Genomic DNA, 15,386 nt, shown 5'->3' with positions numbered 1-15,386 from the left:
AATTAGCTGATGACTTTTCCATTAGGCTTTGTGGGATGGACAGTGTATAGTGGCAGTGTTAAGTGAGATAATTTTGGGATCACAGCTCTACTTCAAACATCTGCAGTGACTAAACATTCTTCAAGACTTCCATTGCGGCTCTTGATGAGCGTAATAGGTAGCTTCTCTTAGTGCTGTATTTCGGCTCCTTTGCCACGCTAAGATTTTAGATACACAAATATGTTAGTGTGCTTAACCCACACTATTGATAATGTAGTGCAAGCTTGCAAAGGATGTGGTGTAATTATATTAAGGTCAAGTAACTGATTTGAATTAAATCTACTGTAAAGGATATAACTATTCAAGTCACTTAAACATAGATGTCTGCTACCACTTCAGCTGTCCCGCTGGCTTCTGGCAGAGCATGGATACCTGTCCATCTGCCAGCCCCAGGGTACCTCAGGTATACTCACATGTCTGAAATGGCACTGGAAGCCTGTCTTTGGGTACCTGCCTCTGTTTATCACATCCTGAAAGACTGTGATTAAGACAGCAAACGAAGAGCTCCAATTTGGAGTAATACCAGCATGACTAGGGTTGCGATCTGTCATGCTGTTGGTTGGAGCTGGATGGAAAACCAGGATATTAGGTTTTGTGTATCACATCAGGGTCTACTTGCTCCCTGGCCCTTTTCTCCCTATTCTGAGACTCTGCCTGTGTATCTTTAGCTCTCAGTTTGTGTGTGTGTGTTTCTGATACAGTTGTTAATTACGTGATTGCATATTTGTCTGTCTGCATGATCCTTGCCTCATTCAACATGGAGGACAGATGGTGGTCAGGGATTCATTACGGCTCTGTAGTCAAAGAGCCTGTTGTTTGCAGGATCACAAATGTGTTTCCTGCAGATGTTGAAATAAATGAGGCAGGGGGTTATAGGAAAAGAGAGGATGATCTCATGTCTAAGCTAGTCGACCAGTTGAGTGATGATCTGGAGAACTGGAACTCTGCCTATAGGATGCTAGACAAATAACTTGAACCAGGTTTCTCAGCCTAGGCCTAACCCATTTTCTTATTTCCGCAGATAGAGCAGTATCCTCAACTTCGTTTTGTGTATCTTCTCAAAATGAGTGTGGTAACTTGTTGGTAGTTGACTGTGCAGTTAGGGGAAACGGTGTATTTTCTGTTTTATGACTTAAAAATTTCCTCTTCATTACAGTGATTGGATAGCCCTCACTCTTCCCTTTTCTTGATTGCCTTTGAAGTTTGCAACAGTTCCTCAAAAACTGATATGTCAGGGCTTGTTTACCAAGGTTCTCCAATGTCATACTTTAAGTAGGACCCAAGGTAAAATAAACTTGAATATAACAAACCAGCTATACAATATGTCTATAAACACAGTGTTACTTCCCTCCCACATGCCTGTTTACACCACTGCTGAATTTGGCTGATAGAATTTTAATAAAAATAAGTCTTTGCAATTATTACTGCAGTAGGAGAAATAATGGTGGATTTGTGTGTTAGAGATCTTCCTTTAAGTCTGAAAAGCTACTTGTTTTCTGTGATAAAGATGGCTTGTTCCTGTTGTCCTGGCATTGAGCTGCCTTGAATGAAAACTATAAACTGAATGTATGTTAAAGTCTTTCTTATTTAGACTTCCTTAGATAAAAACAAATAAATAAACCCAGGGTAATTTCTAGCCTTAAGGTATTGTTAGGGCTGACAGGATGAAAGAAGGGATATCGTAATGTTCTAGCGATTATAACGAAACAAAATTTTTATGGAAATGCCTGCATATAATTGCTCAAGAGCGAGGGTTTGGGGAGTGACATAAATCATCATTCTTTAGGGCTTATTCTGTCCTTTCAAAATTGAGGATTAGGAATAATTTCCTTGAGACCAAGACCCACATGGTGCTTTTTTCTTTTCACTTTGAAGCTTCTGCTGATGGTTCAGGTCTGACTGTGGTCCAGCTGAACCTGAGAACTGATCCTGTCCAGCAGTTTCCCATGGTTTTTTTAGAGATGCAGAAAGGAATAACCTCTCTTAGTATATTTTACTTTGGTGGTTGGAAACAGTTCTGAAGTTTAAGGCCTCTGGTGGCCCCTGATTTCAGTAGAAATCTTCACAAAGTGTTCAGAAAACAGTGGCCTATGAAGAACCTGTTTAAATTCTGCCAGCTAGTTTGCAGTTTGCCCATCAAAGCCTCTTGTGAATCTCTAGACAACTGGGGTGGCCAGGGAGGCTATACACAGCTTCAGCTGGAATTCCCTTCCCAGATTTACAGAGGGCACTATTGCTGCTCGATTATAGTTAAGCGAGCAGCTGCCAAATGAACTCTCCTGTGCTGTTCCTGCGGATGAGATGCTGGGATTTGTTTTCTGTTATTTTCTTAGGCACAGTTAGGTGCGACTTTGGGAATTTGCTGTTTGCGGAAAAAGCTTTCAAAGTGAAGGTGGTATGAAAAGCTGCGTTAAAATGGCTAAACAGACCCTTCCTACGAAGGGTTGCAGTTGTCTGGTGCAAGTTGCTGACTCTTGTGCTTGTGTTCTCCAACCAGCTTTTCAGTTCTAAAATTCACGGCCCTTGGTGTGAGTGCAGGACATATCCTTGTACAGAGAGGAGGATACAAAGAGGAACTTCATCTCTGTCCTGTCCTGACCACGTGAGCATCTTAATATAGAAGCAAAGCATGGGAACCAAGAATTTGTCACTACAGTAAAAAGGCTATTAACTAAACACTGATTTTTTTTTTTTTTTTTTTTTTTTTTAACTAGGGTTGTTATGCATGGAAGCATATAGATTTGAATGTATATAATGGATAAATATAATTGCTCTATTCTTTTGTTTATCTGTAGAGCTGCTAGAAACACTTGGATGATTGGAATTCAAGATATTTGGTTCGTGCTCTTACCCTGAGGTAGAGGAAATAAGCACAAGATATTTCTGTAGTTCAGGCAAGTAAGTATCTATACCTCCATAGCTTATATGAAATTAAGTTCTTGGTAAACAAATGAATTGTGGGAGCCTTTCTAAAGTGGAGGAGCTAATTTGCTCTGTTACAGAATATAGTTTAAAAGGAACATAAGAATTTTAATTGTATTTTTTCTTTGTTTAATAGTTAAAGGATCTGTCATACTGAACTCTGCTTTGAAAGACTGGAAAGCCTCTTCTGTGTAGAATTGAAAGAGACATTTGACAGTTGTCTTGAATAAAAATTAAGGCAAAAATGTCCGTCATAGATCCCTATCAACACATTGTGGTAAGTAGCTTTGAATCTTCTATGTATACTGTCTTGTATAATATATACTGTCTCATAAAATGTATCCTATTAGAAGTTACTCTAAATAAGCACACAGCATTAAAGTTATCATTAATTCCTTAAAGAAATGGTAAGCGTGGTTAGAGGAAATGTCTTCAGAAATTTATTTGAATGAAATTTGAAAGATTCAAGTTAGCTTTTCAAAAGCATGTCATGGCTTTGAGTGTAGTTGCTCATGGAACTGAGTCAAAATGGAATACGGGCTCCTAACAACCTCATGGGTACAATGTCGCAGGGTGTCGTTCTGAAGGACTGGCCTGTTCAAAGTGTTTCATCACTGTGAACAGTGCCTGTCGTTGACTATTTCATACAAGTTTTTCCACACACTGATTGTCAAACAGAACTGTAGTCTACAAAAGTAACATCATGTGTCTAACTTTCTCCCTTAGAGTACAATTTTTTTTTTGTACAATTCTAGTTACCGAGTGACTCTTTTCCCTTTTCATCAGTATGGATAGAGGGATAAGTTGGCAATTTTGGATATTTAGATCTTAAACCGGTGTGTAGCAGTGATGTTGATTCAAAGAGAATCTTCAAAATACAGCCTGCAAACTCTAGGTAAAGGTCAGTGAAATGATCTGTGCCACTGTCCTGGTTTCGGCTGGGACAGAGATAACTCTCTTCTTAGTAGCAACTCAACAACATGCTGCCTCCAAAAACTCCTGCCCCCTCCTTCCTGCTTTATTCCAGTGTTCCTGCTGCATCCCTTGTACCAGCTCTCAAACATATCTCTTTGGAGTGAGCCAATTGACCTTGCTGAATTGGCAGAAAAACAGTTCCATGCAAAAGATTAGTTCTCTGCTGTCAGAGCTGGCCCAAGGGAGGGATGCAACCGTGTGAGCACAACCTGTATAAGTAGAGAAGTAGGGGCAAGGGAAGGAGGAGAAGGGAAGTGGGAGCAGAACTGCCCTTTGTATGGCAAGCCAGTGGTGTGGCTCAGCAGCTTGTTGAATGCTGGCTTTCGGCTGTGATGTTCACACATACCGTTGGAAAGTCACTCAAGCAAAGTAAACACTGAAATTGCAATTCCTGCTCAAACTGAAATCTTGAAACAAGCTGGGTGTGTTCATATCAAGCACTTTTTTCATAACAGTCCCAGAATCTCACGGCAGGAAAAGTGATATGTACTCAAAGATAGTTACCATACACTTGTCATAATGTTGAACTCTTAATTGCTAAAAATACAGTGCATGCTTCCTTGAAATGATCTCTTATCAATTATGTGGTTTCTACCCCACGCAGCCACATCCTTTACATGAGTTTGCAGCCAGCAGATGTCAAACTTGTGTTTTACTCACTCTGTAGTTCTGTGAATGCTGCTGTAAAGACAAGTTTCGGGTTGATGTCTGTATTTAACAGTGTTAAAACACTACACTAACTTACTGCTTTCTGCATCAGTGCCCTCTCCTGGATGGAATGCTTGATCGGATCGGTACCTTTATGGGAGAGATCTCTGAGGCACTCAGTTATATTTCATTGAGTCATTCACATAAAAGATCTTTTTTGATACCAATATATATACCATAATGAACAAAATGGAGCCTTAGAAGTATATATAGTTACAGTCCTCTGGCAATGCTGAACTGCTGCTGTGGGAATGTTGCTAATGCAGGAAAGAACACTGTTAATGCAAGAGTTGATCCTACAATTGCTTGAAAAGTGAATGGAAATCTTTGAGATTTCTTAATTCAAATTGAAATTGCATGGAAAGTTTTACTAAAACTTAGAACAGTCAAGGGCAGGAGACTCATATCAGTACAAAAATCTTGACTTTTTAGTGTCATTTGGCATTAAAAGACTCAAAAGAATTCTGCATTTTCCAAAAGTCCTTCTGTTAACTATTATGAGTTATCTCTTTATTTTTCTTTTTTTTTTTTTCTCATTTTATGAAAGACTTGGAGGAATAAAATAAGGCATTCACAAAGTTACTGCAGGTACAGACAGAACTGACTGTACCAAAAATGCTTTTAGATTCAGAGAATAAAGAATTAAGATGCACAATACATCTTCAGTTACAGTGGTATGGGGGATAAATATTATAACAGTGGGAAAAATCACTTCAAGATAAACTTTGTGTGTGTGTATGTGCAAATGTTTGTCTTAATTGTAATACCCTGTGAAAGAAGAGCATGGACTTTATGAAAATCTGTTGCTTAAGAAAACAGGCATTTTCATTTGTCCAGCCCAATTGTCAGATCAAGTATCCTTGATCTTAAGGAAGTAAAAGTAATAAATACTTCTTACACAACCTTATCTGTACCAGAGCTTCCTGATTGGTATTTCGTGTGCAAGTATCTCTCCTGATTGAGTTACATTTTGTGACTCAGCATTCTGGGATACGAAAAATATTATATTCAATGCATACAAATCACTTGCTTTCTCGGTAAGTGCGGGAAGTTCGTAGGTAAGATCAGATTGTGTTACAGGAGATCTTAGCATGTTGTTCTGTTTCCCTGTCCCCTAGTGGGAAGGTAATGGTGTTTATGTACATACAAATGCAGTGATATGTCAAATAGAGGAAATCAGATAATTAGGGAAATTTTACTGGGAGGAAAAAAAAACAGTCAAAGGTGGGAGAGGAACAAAGGAGTCAGGAGGAGGAGTTAGAAGAGATGGAGAGCTGTGGTGTGAGAACAGGAGATATTGAACCAGGGCTGTGCAGGATACTTGGAAAACCTTGTAGAGAGTGAATACTGTCCACAGGAGTTTCCATAATTCAGAAAACCCATGTTCAGAGACGGCATGTTGAAAACTTTTTTTTTTTTCCTCCTTTCTTCTCTAAATTTACGGAGAAAGAGGAAGTGAAAGGAAATGCATATGTAAAGCTAGGTCACTTTGGATGATAGGATTTAGGCTTCTGAGTTAATTGTGAGCTTCTGGAATTTTTAACCTGGCTTAGATTTTTAAAGGTATGCAGATGTTGCTCCACTCAGTGTTGCAATGTTTAAGTGATTTATATACCATCGTCTATTTTTCAGAAGTAATTGAGGAGTTGGCAATGTACAGGTTTTTATCAAGACTTAAGGTGAACATAAGTCACTTCAGAAAATGCAGCTTAGTCATCTAAACTAGCAAAGGCTGGATTTATAGTGGTATTCGGAGTCAATACATTTCTTGTGGTATTTTCAGGGGGCATCTAACTTCTTTAGAACTCAGTCTTTCCAAAAGTTAACCAAAAAATGCTTCTAAAAGTTGTGCTAGCTGTTAATATGGACATTTAGGCCTTTTAATACCCTTAGAAACTGGATCCTGGTGGAAAATTGCCTTAATTTCTGATTGTACTTAAGTTGCATGAAGAACGTTTATTTTGGGGTAAGAAAAGATCTAGACTTTAGAGCTTCCTGTGTATCTCTGTGTATTTTTTTTTTTTTTTACTAAGAGGGAGATCGTTTATTTTAGTAGTTGCAAATTTCTTCCAAGCGTGTGATTATGGCCAAATATTAATAACTCTATAATTATAAGCCTCAGTGTGTTGTTTTGGGTGAGGCGTGAGGAAAGAAGATAATGTTTTTCTGTTTTGCCAGACCTCTGTGTACTCGCATTCATTTCAGAGGATACCAGATGTTAACCAGACTTAACTTTCTTGGCAGAACAACAGCTGGAATGACGGGGTTTGCTGCTTAAGTCAATAAAAAACAGTTCTCACGATAGTATTAGCAAAACAGTTATCGACTTGTAATAGAAAGTAGTGATGATCTCTGTACTGCTGTAATGAGAATACACTAGTAAGTGGTGGTTTGGCCTTGTTTTGACAGTAGGCATTTTATTTAGGCATATGAGTTTCATGAGTAGGACTAGGAGATGCAGGAAAATTACTTTACAGAGGTGCTTTTTGTCAGTGAGCATCTTGTAGTATCCCCCTTTTACAGCCAGAACTCTGGGGCACCAGAATTGCACACAAGTTCCACATAGCAGCTGAGAACTAAACCAGCACGCCCATGTCCCATACTTGTAACTTAATTATAACTCCATCTTCCTCTTTGTTGCTAAATGTTCAGTGATCTCTGATTTGTGGTCTCTAGTGAGGAAAGGCTCTTTCTTAACAGCTAAGAATAAGGAGAAGGGTGGTGTGTTTGTACTTTGCGCTGTTTCTCTTAATTATAAGGTTGTCTATGACAAAGGAACTACATCAGTCTGTGTGAACAAACTCTGAGGCCAGTGCCACATTGTGAAACCGACACTTCAGCGATCTGACATGTGTGTGAAGGTGGCACACACGGATAAAACAGCTTTGAGCACTTTCAAGAAGCAACCTGAAAACAAGGGACAGTGAGAGTGGTTGTTTTCTGGAGATTCACAGCTTGTAAAAATTCTTGAAGCAGGGTAAATGACACAGCTGGGGTAACTTTACGTAGCTGTGGTGGAAAACTCTGGACTTTTTTTTTTTTTTTTTTTTTTTTTTTTTTTTTTTTTTTTGCCATGTGGCAGAGGCAGAAGTTTGTTCAGGGAGAAGTCCCATCCTCCTTCGCATTCATCCATCCACTCTGGGAAGCTGCAATGCAAGCAGTGATGGATATCACAAAATCATTGGTATGTCAGCACAAGGCAGGCTGTTAAATAGATGTTCCTTCTTAACAACTTTGAATTCCCACATCTAAACCCTTTCTGTTGGGTTTGATACTTTTGAGGTGAGTTTAACAGTCCCGGCTGGGAGAATCGGTTAGAGTCTGGATTCCATTTTTTTACTGTGGTTGGTGAACCACTTGCTATGCAATGACGATTTCAGTATACCGGTTGTAAGGTAATAGTTTACATTGCCACAGTTTTCCTCCTGCTTACTTGTTCTTTGAACCAGACAACTCCTACAGCTTACAGGGGAAAAATTACAGAGCTGAAATTTACTGCGGGGCAGACTGTCATGAAATGAGCCTCCAGCAGTTGTCACAACATGTGGATGATTACAGCCTTAATAAAGATACAACAATTCAGTGTCTGGGTCAGCCAGTGTCTGCAGTGAAGTCATACCCTCAGTATCACTGTGGGTATTCTCTCCTAGATGTTTTGCCATGGTGATGTGGCTATGCCTTTGCAGACCTCTACACTACAGACTTGTGGAGGAGTTTGTGTTGGTATCATTTGCGTTGTTTTTTAATGTGTCCTGACTCAACTGTTACTTAAGCATTCACAAGCCACTTTTGCTGTCTTTAGAAGATTGGTTTTGGCTTTTTTCTTTTTTTGAGAAAATGCTATATCAACCTATAAGAAACTGTCATTTTTTTGTTTGTTTATTTGTATTAGAGGGGTCCAATTTGGTTCTAGTCTCTGGGTGTAAGCATGTTGTAGATGTGAAAGAATGAGGCTTGGCTGAAACAACCAGTTCTGAAATAGCTGTGAGAACCACCTGAAGGCCCTTACAAAGTCTGGCAGTTGAAGTGGTAGTAGCTTAAATGGAGGCATGTGCCACTGTTGAAAACTAAGGCAAGTATGGGTTGAAGGGTTTTGTTGGCTTATCTGTTTGTTCCTTTAAAAAGGGTGTCGTGGTTTAACCCCCGCCAGCAACTCAGCACCACGCAGCCGCTTCCCCCTTCCCCCTCCAAGTGGGGTGGGGAGGAGGGAAAAAGAAGTAAAACTTGTGGGTTGAGATAAGAACGGTTTAATAACTAAAGTAAAATAAAATACACCGCTAACTAAGAATAATAATATAATAATTGTAATGAAAAGGAATATAACAAAAAAAGAGAAGTAACACCCAAGAAAAGACTAGTGATGCACAATGCAATTGCTCACCACCTGCTGACCGATGCCCGAGCAGCGATCCGCGCCTCCCGGCCAACTCCCCCCAGTTTATATACTGGGCATGACGTTCCATGGTATGGAATACCCCTTTGGCTAGTTCAGGTCAGCTGCCCCGGCCGTGCTCCCTCCCAGCTTCTTGCACCCCTGCTTGCTGGCAGAGCATGGGAAAATGAAAAGTCCTTGGCTTAGGATAAGCACTACTTAGCAACAACTGAAACATCAGCGTGTTATCAACATCATTCTCACACTAAATCCAAAACACAGCACTGTACCAGCTACTAAGAAGAAAATTAACTCTATCCCAGCTGAAACCAGGACAAAGGGGTTGTTTTTTTAAAAAAAAAAAAAAAAAAAAAAAAAAAAGGGAAGTATCTAGGTGAAAACATAGCAAGAAAGCACCAGGCACAGCCTGAATAAGCGTGTCCCAGATCAAGGGTATTGTCTGTCATTTTAAATAAACTTCAGTGAGTTTCCTGATTCTGGTACTTACCCCTTTTTCTTCTGATTGGAATATGTTGTAAGACCTTTAATATGTGGTTAGTTGTTTTGGTCCCAATGACTGATGTACAGTGTTTATTTTAATGTATTTCACAAAGTTGATGGATGGTTAGGAAAAGATGGAAAACACCACTGTTTCAGTTCTAGAAATGGAAACCTGAGGTGGGGGTGTATCACTGTATACGATAGGTGACTGCCTGAGGTCCCATAGGAGGTATGCTTTTGATACAGTGGCTTGAGGTGTAAGAGCCAGGCAGCTTGGGCATGATGCTCTTTGTAGAGGCAGAGCTCAGGTGTGAGGTGGTCCCCTCCTGGTGCCCAAGTTGTTTCTGTTGCAGGAGAGTGAGCTAGTGCCCTCCAGGTTGTACCGGCACGTGAGTCAATGTCTAGGCACTGTGGGCAGTCAGACAGCTTGAGTGTCTTAAGACTGGCTTTAAGATAGCAGTGTAGATATAAGTGCTGAGGGGCAATTGTGCGAGACCTGATCCTGGCTCTAATACGTAAAACTTACCCACAGGCTCTGTAAAGGCCAATGTTGTCTGTCTTGCAGTATGCAGTGGTGATTCTCATAATGGTATTCCGTAGGTTGGTCAAACTTACGGCTATGTAGATAAAATAACAATAGGTGTGAGTTACTGACCTCTTTTCATTAAGGTTTTTACTTTTGTTTCTTAATTTCATGTCTCTTTCTACTTCCCTAGTTTGTTCAGGACAGACCTGCTCTTAGAAAGGCAGCTCCTGCTGTGTGCTTGGGCTTTGCAGGAAACAGGAGGCTCCAGAAACTGCATGAAACTTACTTGTGAATGTTTTAACAGCTTGCTTTTCACCTTCCCTCCATTGTCTTAAGGACACTTGCACTTTGAATATTGATGTGTACTAAAAAGGTATATTCTGTGCATTACTAACTATATGCCTTGCGTGTGCAGTATGCATATATCTGTTCCAGAACATATACTTTGAAATAATTGCACCCATTCTTTTTACTAGGGGAAGGTAATTACAAAGACAAGCACACTGTAAAATAGCCCCCTCTTTATTTTTTTCTTACCGTACCAAGTTGTCCCTGACTGACTAAATGCCTTAAAGCAGGTTCTGTAGAGAAGAGGAGTGTTATTCATTGAGGTTAGTAGGTGTGGCTGCAGGAAAATCAAGCAACCCTAGTATAAGGTCTGACCTTTCAGTAAAGCTACAGGGTGCAGTTCAGCTGTAAGATGCTCTATCCAGTATGAGTTTCACTTACGTTTTGACTGGGTGATTTCTCTCTCTCAGTTTTTGGACAAAATAAAACCTATTTTGATAGGTGGTTTTTGGTTCTGGAGCTTAATCACCTCTAACTCTTTGACTTCCAGGTGGAACACCAGTATTCACACATATTCACTGTGACAGTAAGGAAAGCCACAAATGTCACAAAAGGAGCGATTGGTGACATGCGTGAGTATTTCTTTTTCTATTTTGTCTCTTTCTTCTAGGTGACTGTTGTCGTAGGCAGGGGCAGATGACACATCAAGCTTGTCATGCATTAAATGATTGTTAGTGGGTTGGTGGTTTTTTTTTGTCTTGCTTGTTAAAGCTAGGGCAATGTACCCATTTCATTGCTCACTCACTCTAACACAGAAAGCAGATTTGCCGCTCCTTCTTTCCATTGATCCAAAAAAGCTGAGTGAGTTGTAAACAATTTGCCTACAAGCAAGCAACACCTACACTTAGTTTTTTGGCTCAGTCGGAAGTGCTGTTCTGAGTATAGTGAAACTGGCAATTGCTGTATCTTCAAAAGGCTGTGGTTTGGTGGTGGGAACACTTAAAAAGAAAGAAGCGCAGAGCTCTGCTGAGTCAATGCAGTAAGAAGAAAAAAAAATGAAAAAAAATCCAAAATGGATAGGCAGATCTCGTGGTGGAGAGCTATATAAGACACCAGCACTTCTTCCGCTCTCTGTTAGGCTTCTGAGCCTAAGGACTTAGTAGCTGAACAGGAAACCACTAGGAAGAATGACCCATGAAAACTCTTGTCTGCTCTTAAGAGGGGAAGAGGGAGAGAATAATATATTGGCTGAATCTGTAGAAAGAATATTCCCACTTCCTTGCTTATGACTGTTTTGCTGTCAGGTCGTCTCTCCCTTTCCCTGGTGCTTCATGCAGAGCGTTGCATAGCCCAAGACTTGCAGGCTGGGGCTGGGAAGATGAGTGTGGTGCCTCGCTCCTGCTCTCCCATCAGGCTTGTTTGACATGCAATTGTTTCTCTCCCAGCACGTTCCTGGAAACTGCTTTCAGGTCAAACTACAGCAGCTGCTCTCACACACAGCTTTGCTTCAGTGGGTTAACAGTTTTGGTTTTTTTTTCTTAACTAGTGTCTACTGTTGATATTAAACTTGGGGGGTAAGTGGGAGGGACAGTTGGAAGGGGAATGTTCAAGAGCCCCAAGTATGAGAGGAGAGAGGGGAGCCCTGGCAGAAGGGGAGAAAGAGGAATTGGGAATCTATTTAGCATCTACTGTGGGGTGAAGGAAAGGAGCACACAGAGAAGATGCAGTGGATTGTTATCCTGGTGGTCTCTGAGAGGGTCTTTATATAAGAAGACCTTGGGAAAAGTGCTGTAGAGAGTTGAACAAGGGGCCCACAGATTTGTATGTGTAAGAAGATGGGTTAAATGGAAAGACACAGGTTCTCAGACACAGAGGTCTCTGTCATGAGACAGTGTGGGGAATGTGGGAAGGGAGATATTAAATGGAGTATGGAAAGGGTGAAGAAAGCCAGAAGACCTTTTTTTTTTTTTTTTTTTTTTTTAATCCCATCCCCCTGGACAAGTATGGTCCTGTAGTATAAATTCCATATATTATCCATCAATATAATTGGATTTTTTTCCAGACAAAACTCTTATCTTACCAAGTCATCAAAACCAAAAAGCTACTCAGGAAGAACTTTTTATTTTGATAAAACCTGACAGAACTATGCTCAAGGGCTACTGAAACCTGCTTGGTTTCCTGTCTGAGGCAGCTACGAGTGCTCTGTAACCTGAGGCACCTGTGCTTTGGGGCATCTCTGAGTGAGCTTCCAAGTTCCCGGGGCTTGTTCTTGGAGTCCTGGCAAATCCCCCGAAGTGAAAAAAAACAGATCATTGCTTCTGTTTTTATTTTGGGAAAATGAAAAATGTTTTTATTTCCCGTGTATATACAAAGCTTGGTGTGTTGGAGCCTGGAAGCTATTTGATCAAATCAATAGTCACGTTAATTACTTAAGAAAGGTGGAGGGTCTTTACAGTTGATTGTGCCAGCCAATATATACTTTTTTTTTTTCATTTGGTTCGCCAAAACTGTAACTTGTTGAAGGAATTTCTGAACTTTTACATTGGGTTGCTGATCTCAAGGATAGGATTCACTACCAGGGAAGGTGGCTGTGATACATAATATGAGATGCCTTGGTTGGGGTGGGTACCTGAGTGTTGCTGTCCCGTGATGGACACTGCCAAGCTGTTGACTCTTCTGGTAGGTTTCTCCTAATTTATTCTGCTGTTGTTGCTCCAGTTTGTGTATACAGTGACTGCTCTGTGGGGAAGAGAGGTAATTTTATATTGTGGTGGTGATGGAGGTCCTGGGGAACATGAGAGATTTTGTATAATGTTTTGCTTTTCTTTTTTCCATATGAGTCTTTCCAAAACTTTTTGGAATAGCTGTGAAAGATCTGAGTAAATCTAAGTTTATTAAATATGTGGAAGTGCTTATAATTTTGCTGTTTGTGTGATATTAAAACTAGGTAATAGGTGCCCACTACACTGTAACTTCCACAGGCAATGTGTTTCCTTGAGTGAACGGTTCACACACATAGCACTGCTGATTCAAAACATATTTTGAGTGTCCTGGCTGATCTGGGTGGCTGGAACAACAGAGAAAGCTGGAGCCAGGATAGCTTCCAGCCCTCTATTTATTTTATTTGGCTGAGGTTTCCCATTGTCTCTGTAAACTTTAAAATTTTTGTAGAGTGATCTGACAAAGACAAGCAGTCAAATCTGAATCTGGGTCATACCAGGATCTGAGTAGCTAAGCTACAGTAGCTGCTTTTGTTTCTCACTGATAAAGCACATCAAAATAAATAAAAATGGCAATAATTGCATCATTGCTTCCATGCAAATGCTTTTCATATATGAAAGAAGTTAGTCTACTTACACCAGTTTGTCATTCTGCGAATGTGTGTGTGGGGATGATAAATGAGGATGTTTGGGAGGGGGGGAAAAAAAGAGTTTTGATAGCAGACTCCCCCTTTCCCAGGAGTTCGTTCAAGTCCTTTCTTATTTGATGTATCTGCCCATTTACTGTTGCCTTCGTATAGGAGTATTTCTTTTACTGATTTCACTTGTTTTAATTTTATGGTGTCTCTTTCAAGGTGACTCTCGCACTCTAGATACTGTCCTATCAACATCCAATCGATGCAGCTCTATCTTTACAAAAGACTTAAATTCTAATTAGTGACTGCTGCTCTAATAGCTGTACTCAACTCTTCTGGCCAAGTCTTTTTACAGGCTGGAAGATTTGTGAGATAAGCAACTGCCACCAAGCCGCTCTATCGCTCCCCCTCCATCAACAGGATGGGGGGAGAAAATACAATGAAAAGTTCTCATAGGTCAAGATGAGGACAGGGAGATCACTTACATATTACAGTCACAGGCAAAACAGACTCAATTTGGGGAATTTAATTTATTGCCAATTAATTGTAACAGAGTAGGATAGTTAGAAATAAAACTAAAAACACCTTCCCCCCTACACCTCCCTTCTTCCCATGCTCAGCTTCACTCCTGACTGTTCTACATCCCCCCAAGCACTGCAGGGGGGGGGAATGGGGGTTGCAGTCAGTTTATAACATGTTGTCTCTGCCACTCCTCCTTTCTCACACTTCCCCTGCTCCAGCGTGTGATCCCTCCCACAGCATAAAGTCCTTCATGACCTTCTCTAATGTGGGTCCTTCCCATGGGCTGCAGTCCTTCAAGAACTGCTCCAGCATGGGCCCTTTCCATGGGGTACAGTCCTTGAGGAACACACTGCTCCAGCATGGGTCCCTCACGGGCCACGGTTCCTGCCAGAAAATCTGTTCCTGCCTGGGCTCCTCTCCATGGGCCACAGCTCCTGACAGGAGTCTGCTCCTGCATAGGCTCTACGTGGGCTGTAACTTCCTTCAGGGCACATCTACCTTCTCCAGCGTGGCTTTAGTGTGGATCTCTACTCCACCGTGGTCCTCCACGGGCTGCAGGGGGACAACCTGCATCACTATGGGGGAATCTCTGCTCTGGCACCTGGAGCCACCTCCTCCCCCTCCTTCTTCACTGACTTGGTATCTGCAGAGTTGCTTCTTTCACACTTTCTCCTTCCTCTCTCACAGCTACTGTGCCGTGTTTTTTACGCTTTCTTAAATATGTTATCACAGAGGTACCACCAGTGCTGCTGATGGGCTCAGCCTTGGCTAGCAGCTGGTCCATCTTGGAGCCAGCTAAAACTGGCTCTGTTTGACATGGGGGCAGCTTCTGGTATCTCCTCACAGAAGCCATCCCTGCAGCCCCCCTACACCCCTGCTGCCCAAAACATGCCACTTAAACCCAATACAAGATGGAATATCTCAAAATCTGCATGTTTTTTGGTGAGGATTTAATTATCTTAATTGCTTAGCTTTCTGCTGGTCGCAGGGGTCAATAGACCTTGTAAAATCACTTTTCTGACTGGAGCTTTTGGAAAAGACCTTGCCTCCAGTCCAATGAGTTCTTCCATAGTGGATGTTTAGTTTTGAATCTACTCCAGATACCACACCATGCTGTAGAGCCTTTCCTTATTTCCATGACAGTACAAGAACTTGTAGAAAAAGACCGGAATCCCAAA

General features: G+C 41.0%; 1 protein-coding gene across 1 annotated transcript in view; it reads left to right on the top strand.

Annotated features, from left to right (window-relative positions):
• PLA2G4A (phospholipase A2 group IVA) overlaps positions 1-15,386 on the top strand; it is an 86,446-nt gene that overhangs the window by 13,787 nt on the left and 57,273 nt on the right. The window contains exons 2-4 of the mRNA XM_050901323.1: positions 2,835-2,937; positions 3,098-3,238; positions 10,882-10,963. Of these exons, the coding sequence (XP_050757280.1) occupies positions 3,206-3,238; positions 10,882-10,963 (115 nt within the window). The 5' untranslated portion in view covers positions 2,835-2,937; positions 3,098-3,205. The remainder of the gene's footprint in view (positions 1-2,834; positions 2,938-3,097; positions 3,239-10,881; positions 10,964-15,386) is intronic.

Source organism: Gymnogyps californianus, chromosome 8 (genome assembly GCF_018139145.2).
Source record: "Gymnogyps californianus isolate 813 chromosome 8, ASM1813914v2, whole genome shotgun sequence".
In the NCBI taxonomy this organism is placed as follows: domain Eukaryota; kingdom Metazoa; phylum Chordata; class Aves; order Accipitriformes; family Cathartidae; genus Gymnogyps; species Gymnogyps californianus.
This window is presented reverse-complemented; position numbering and strand designations above follow the sequence as displayed.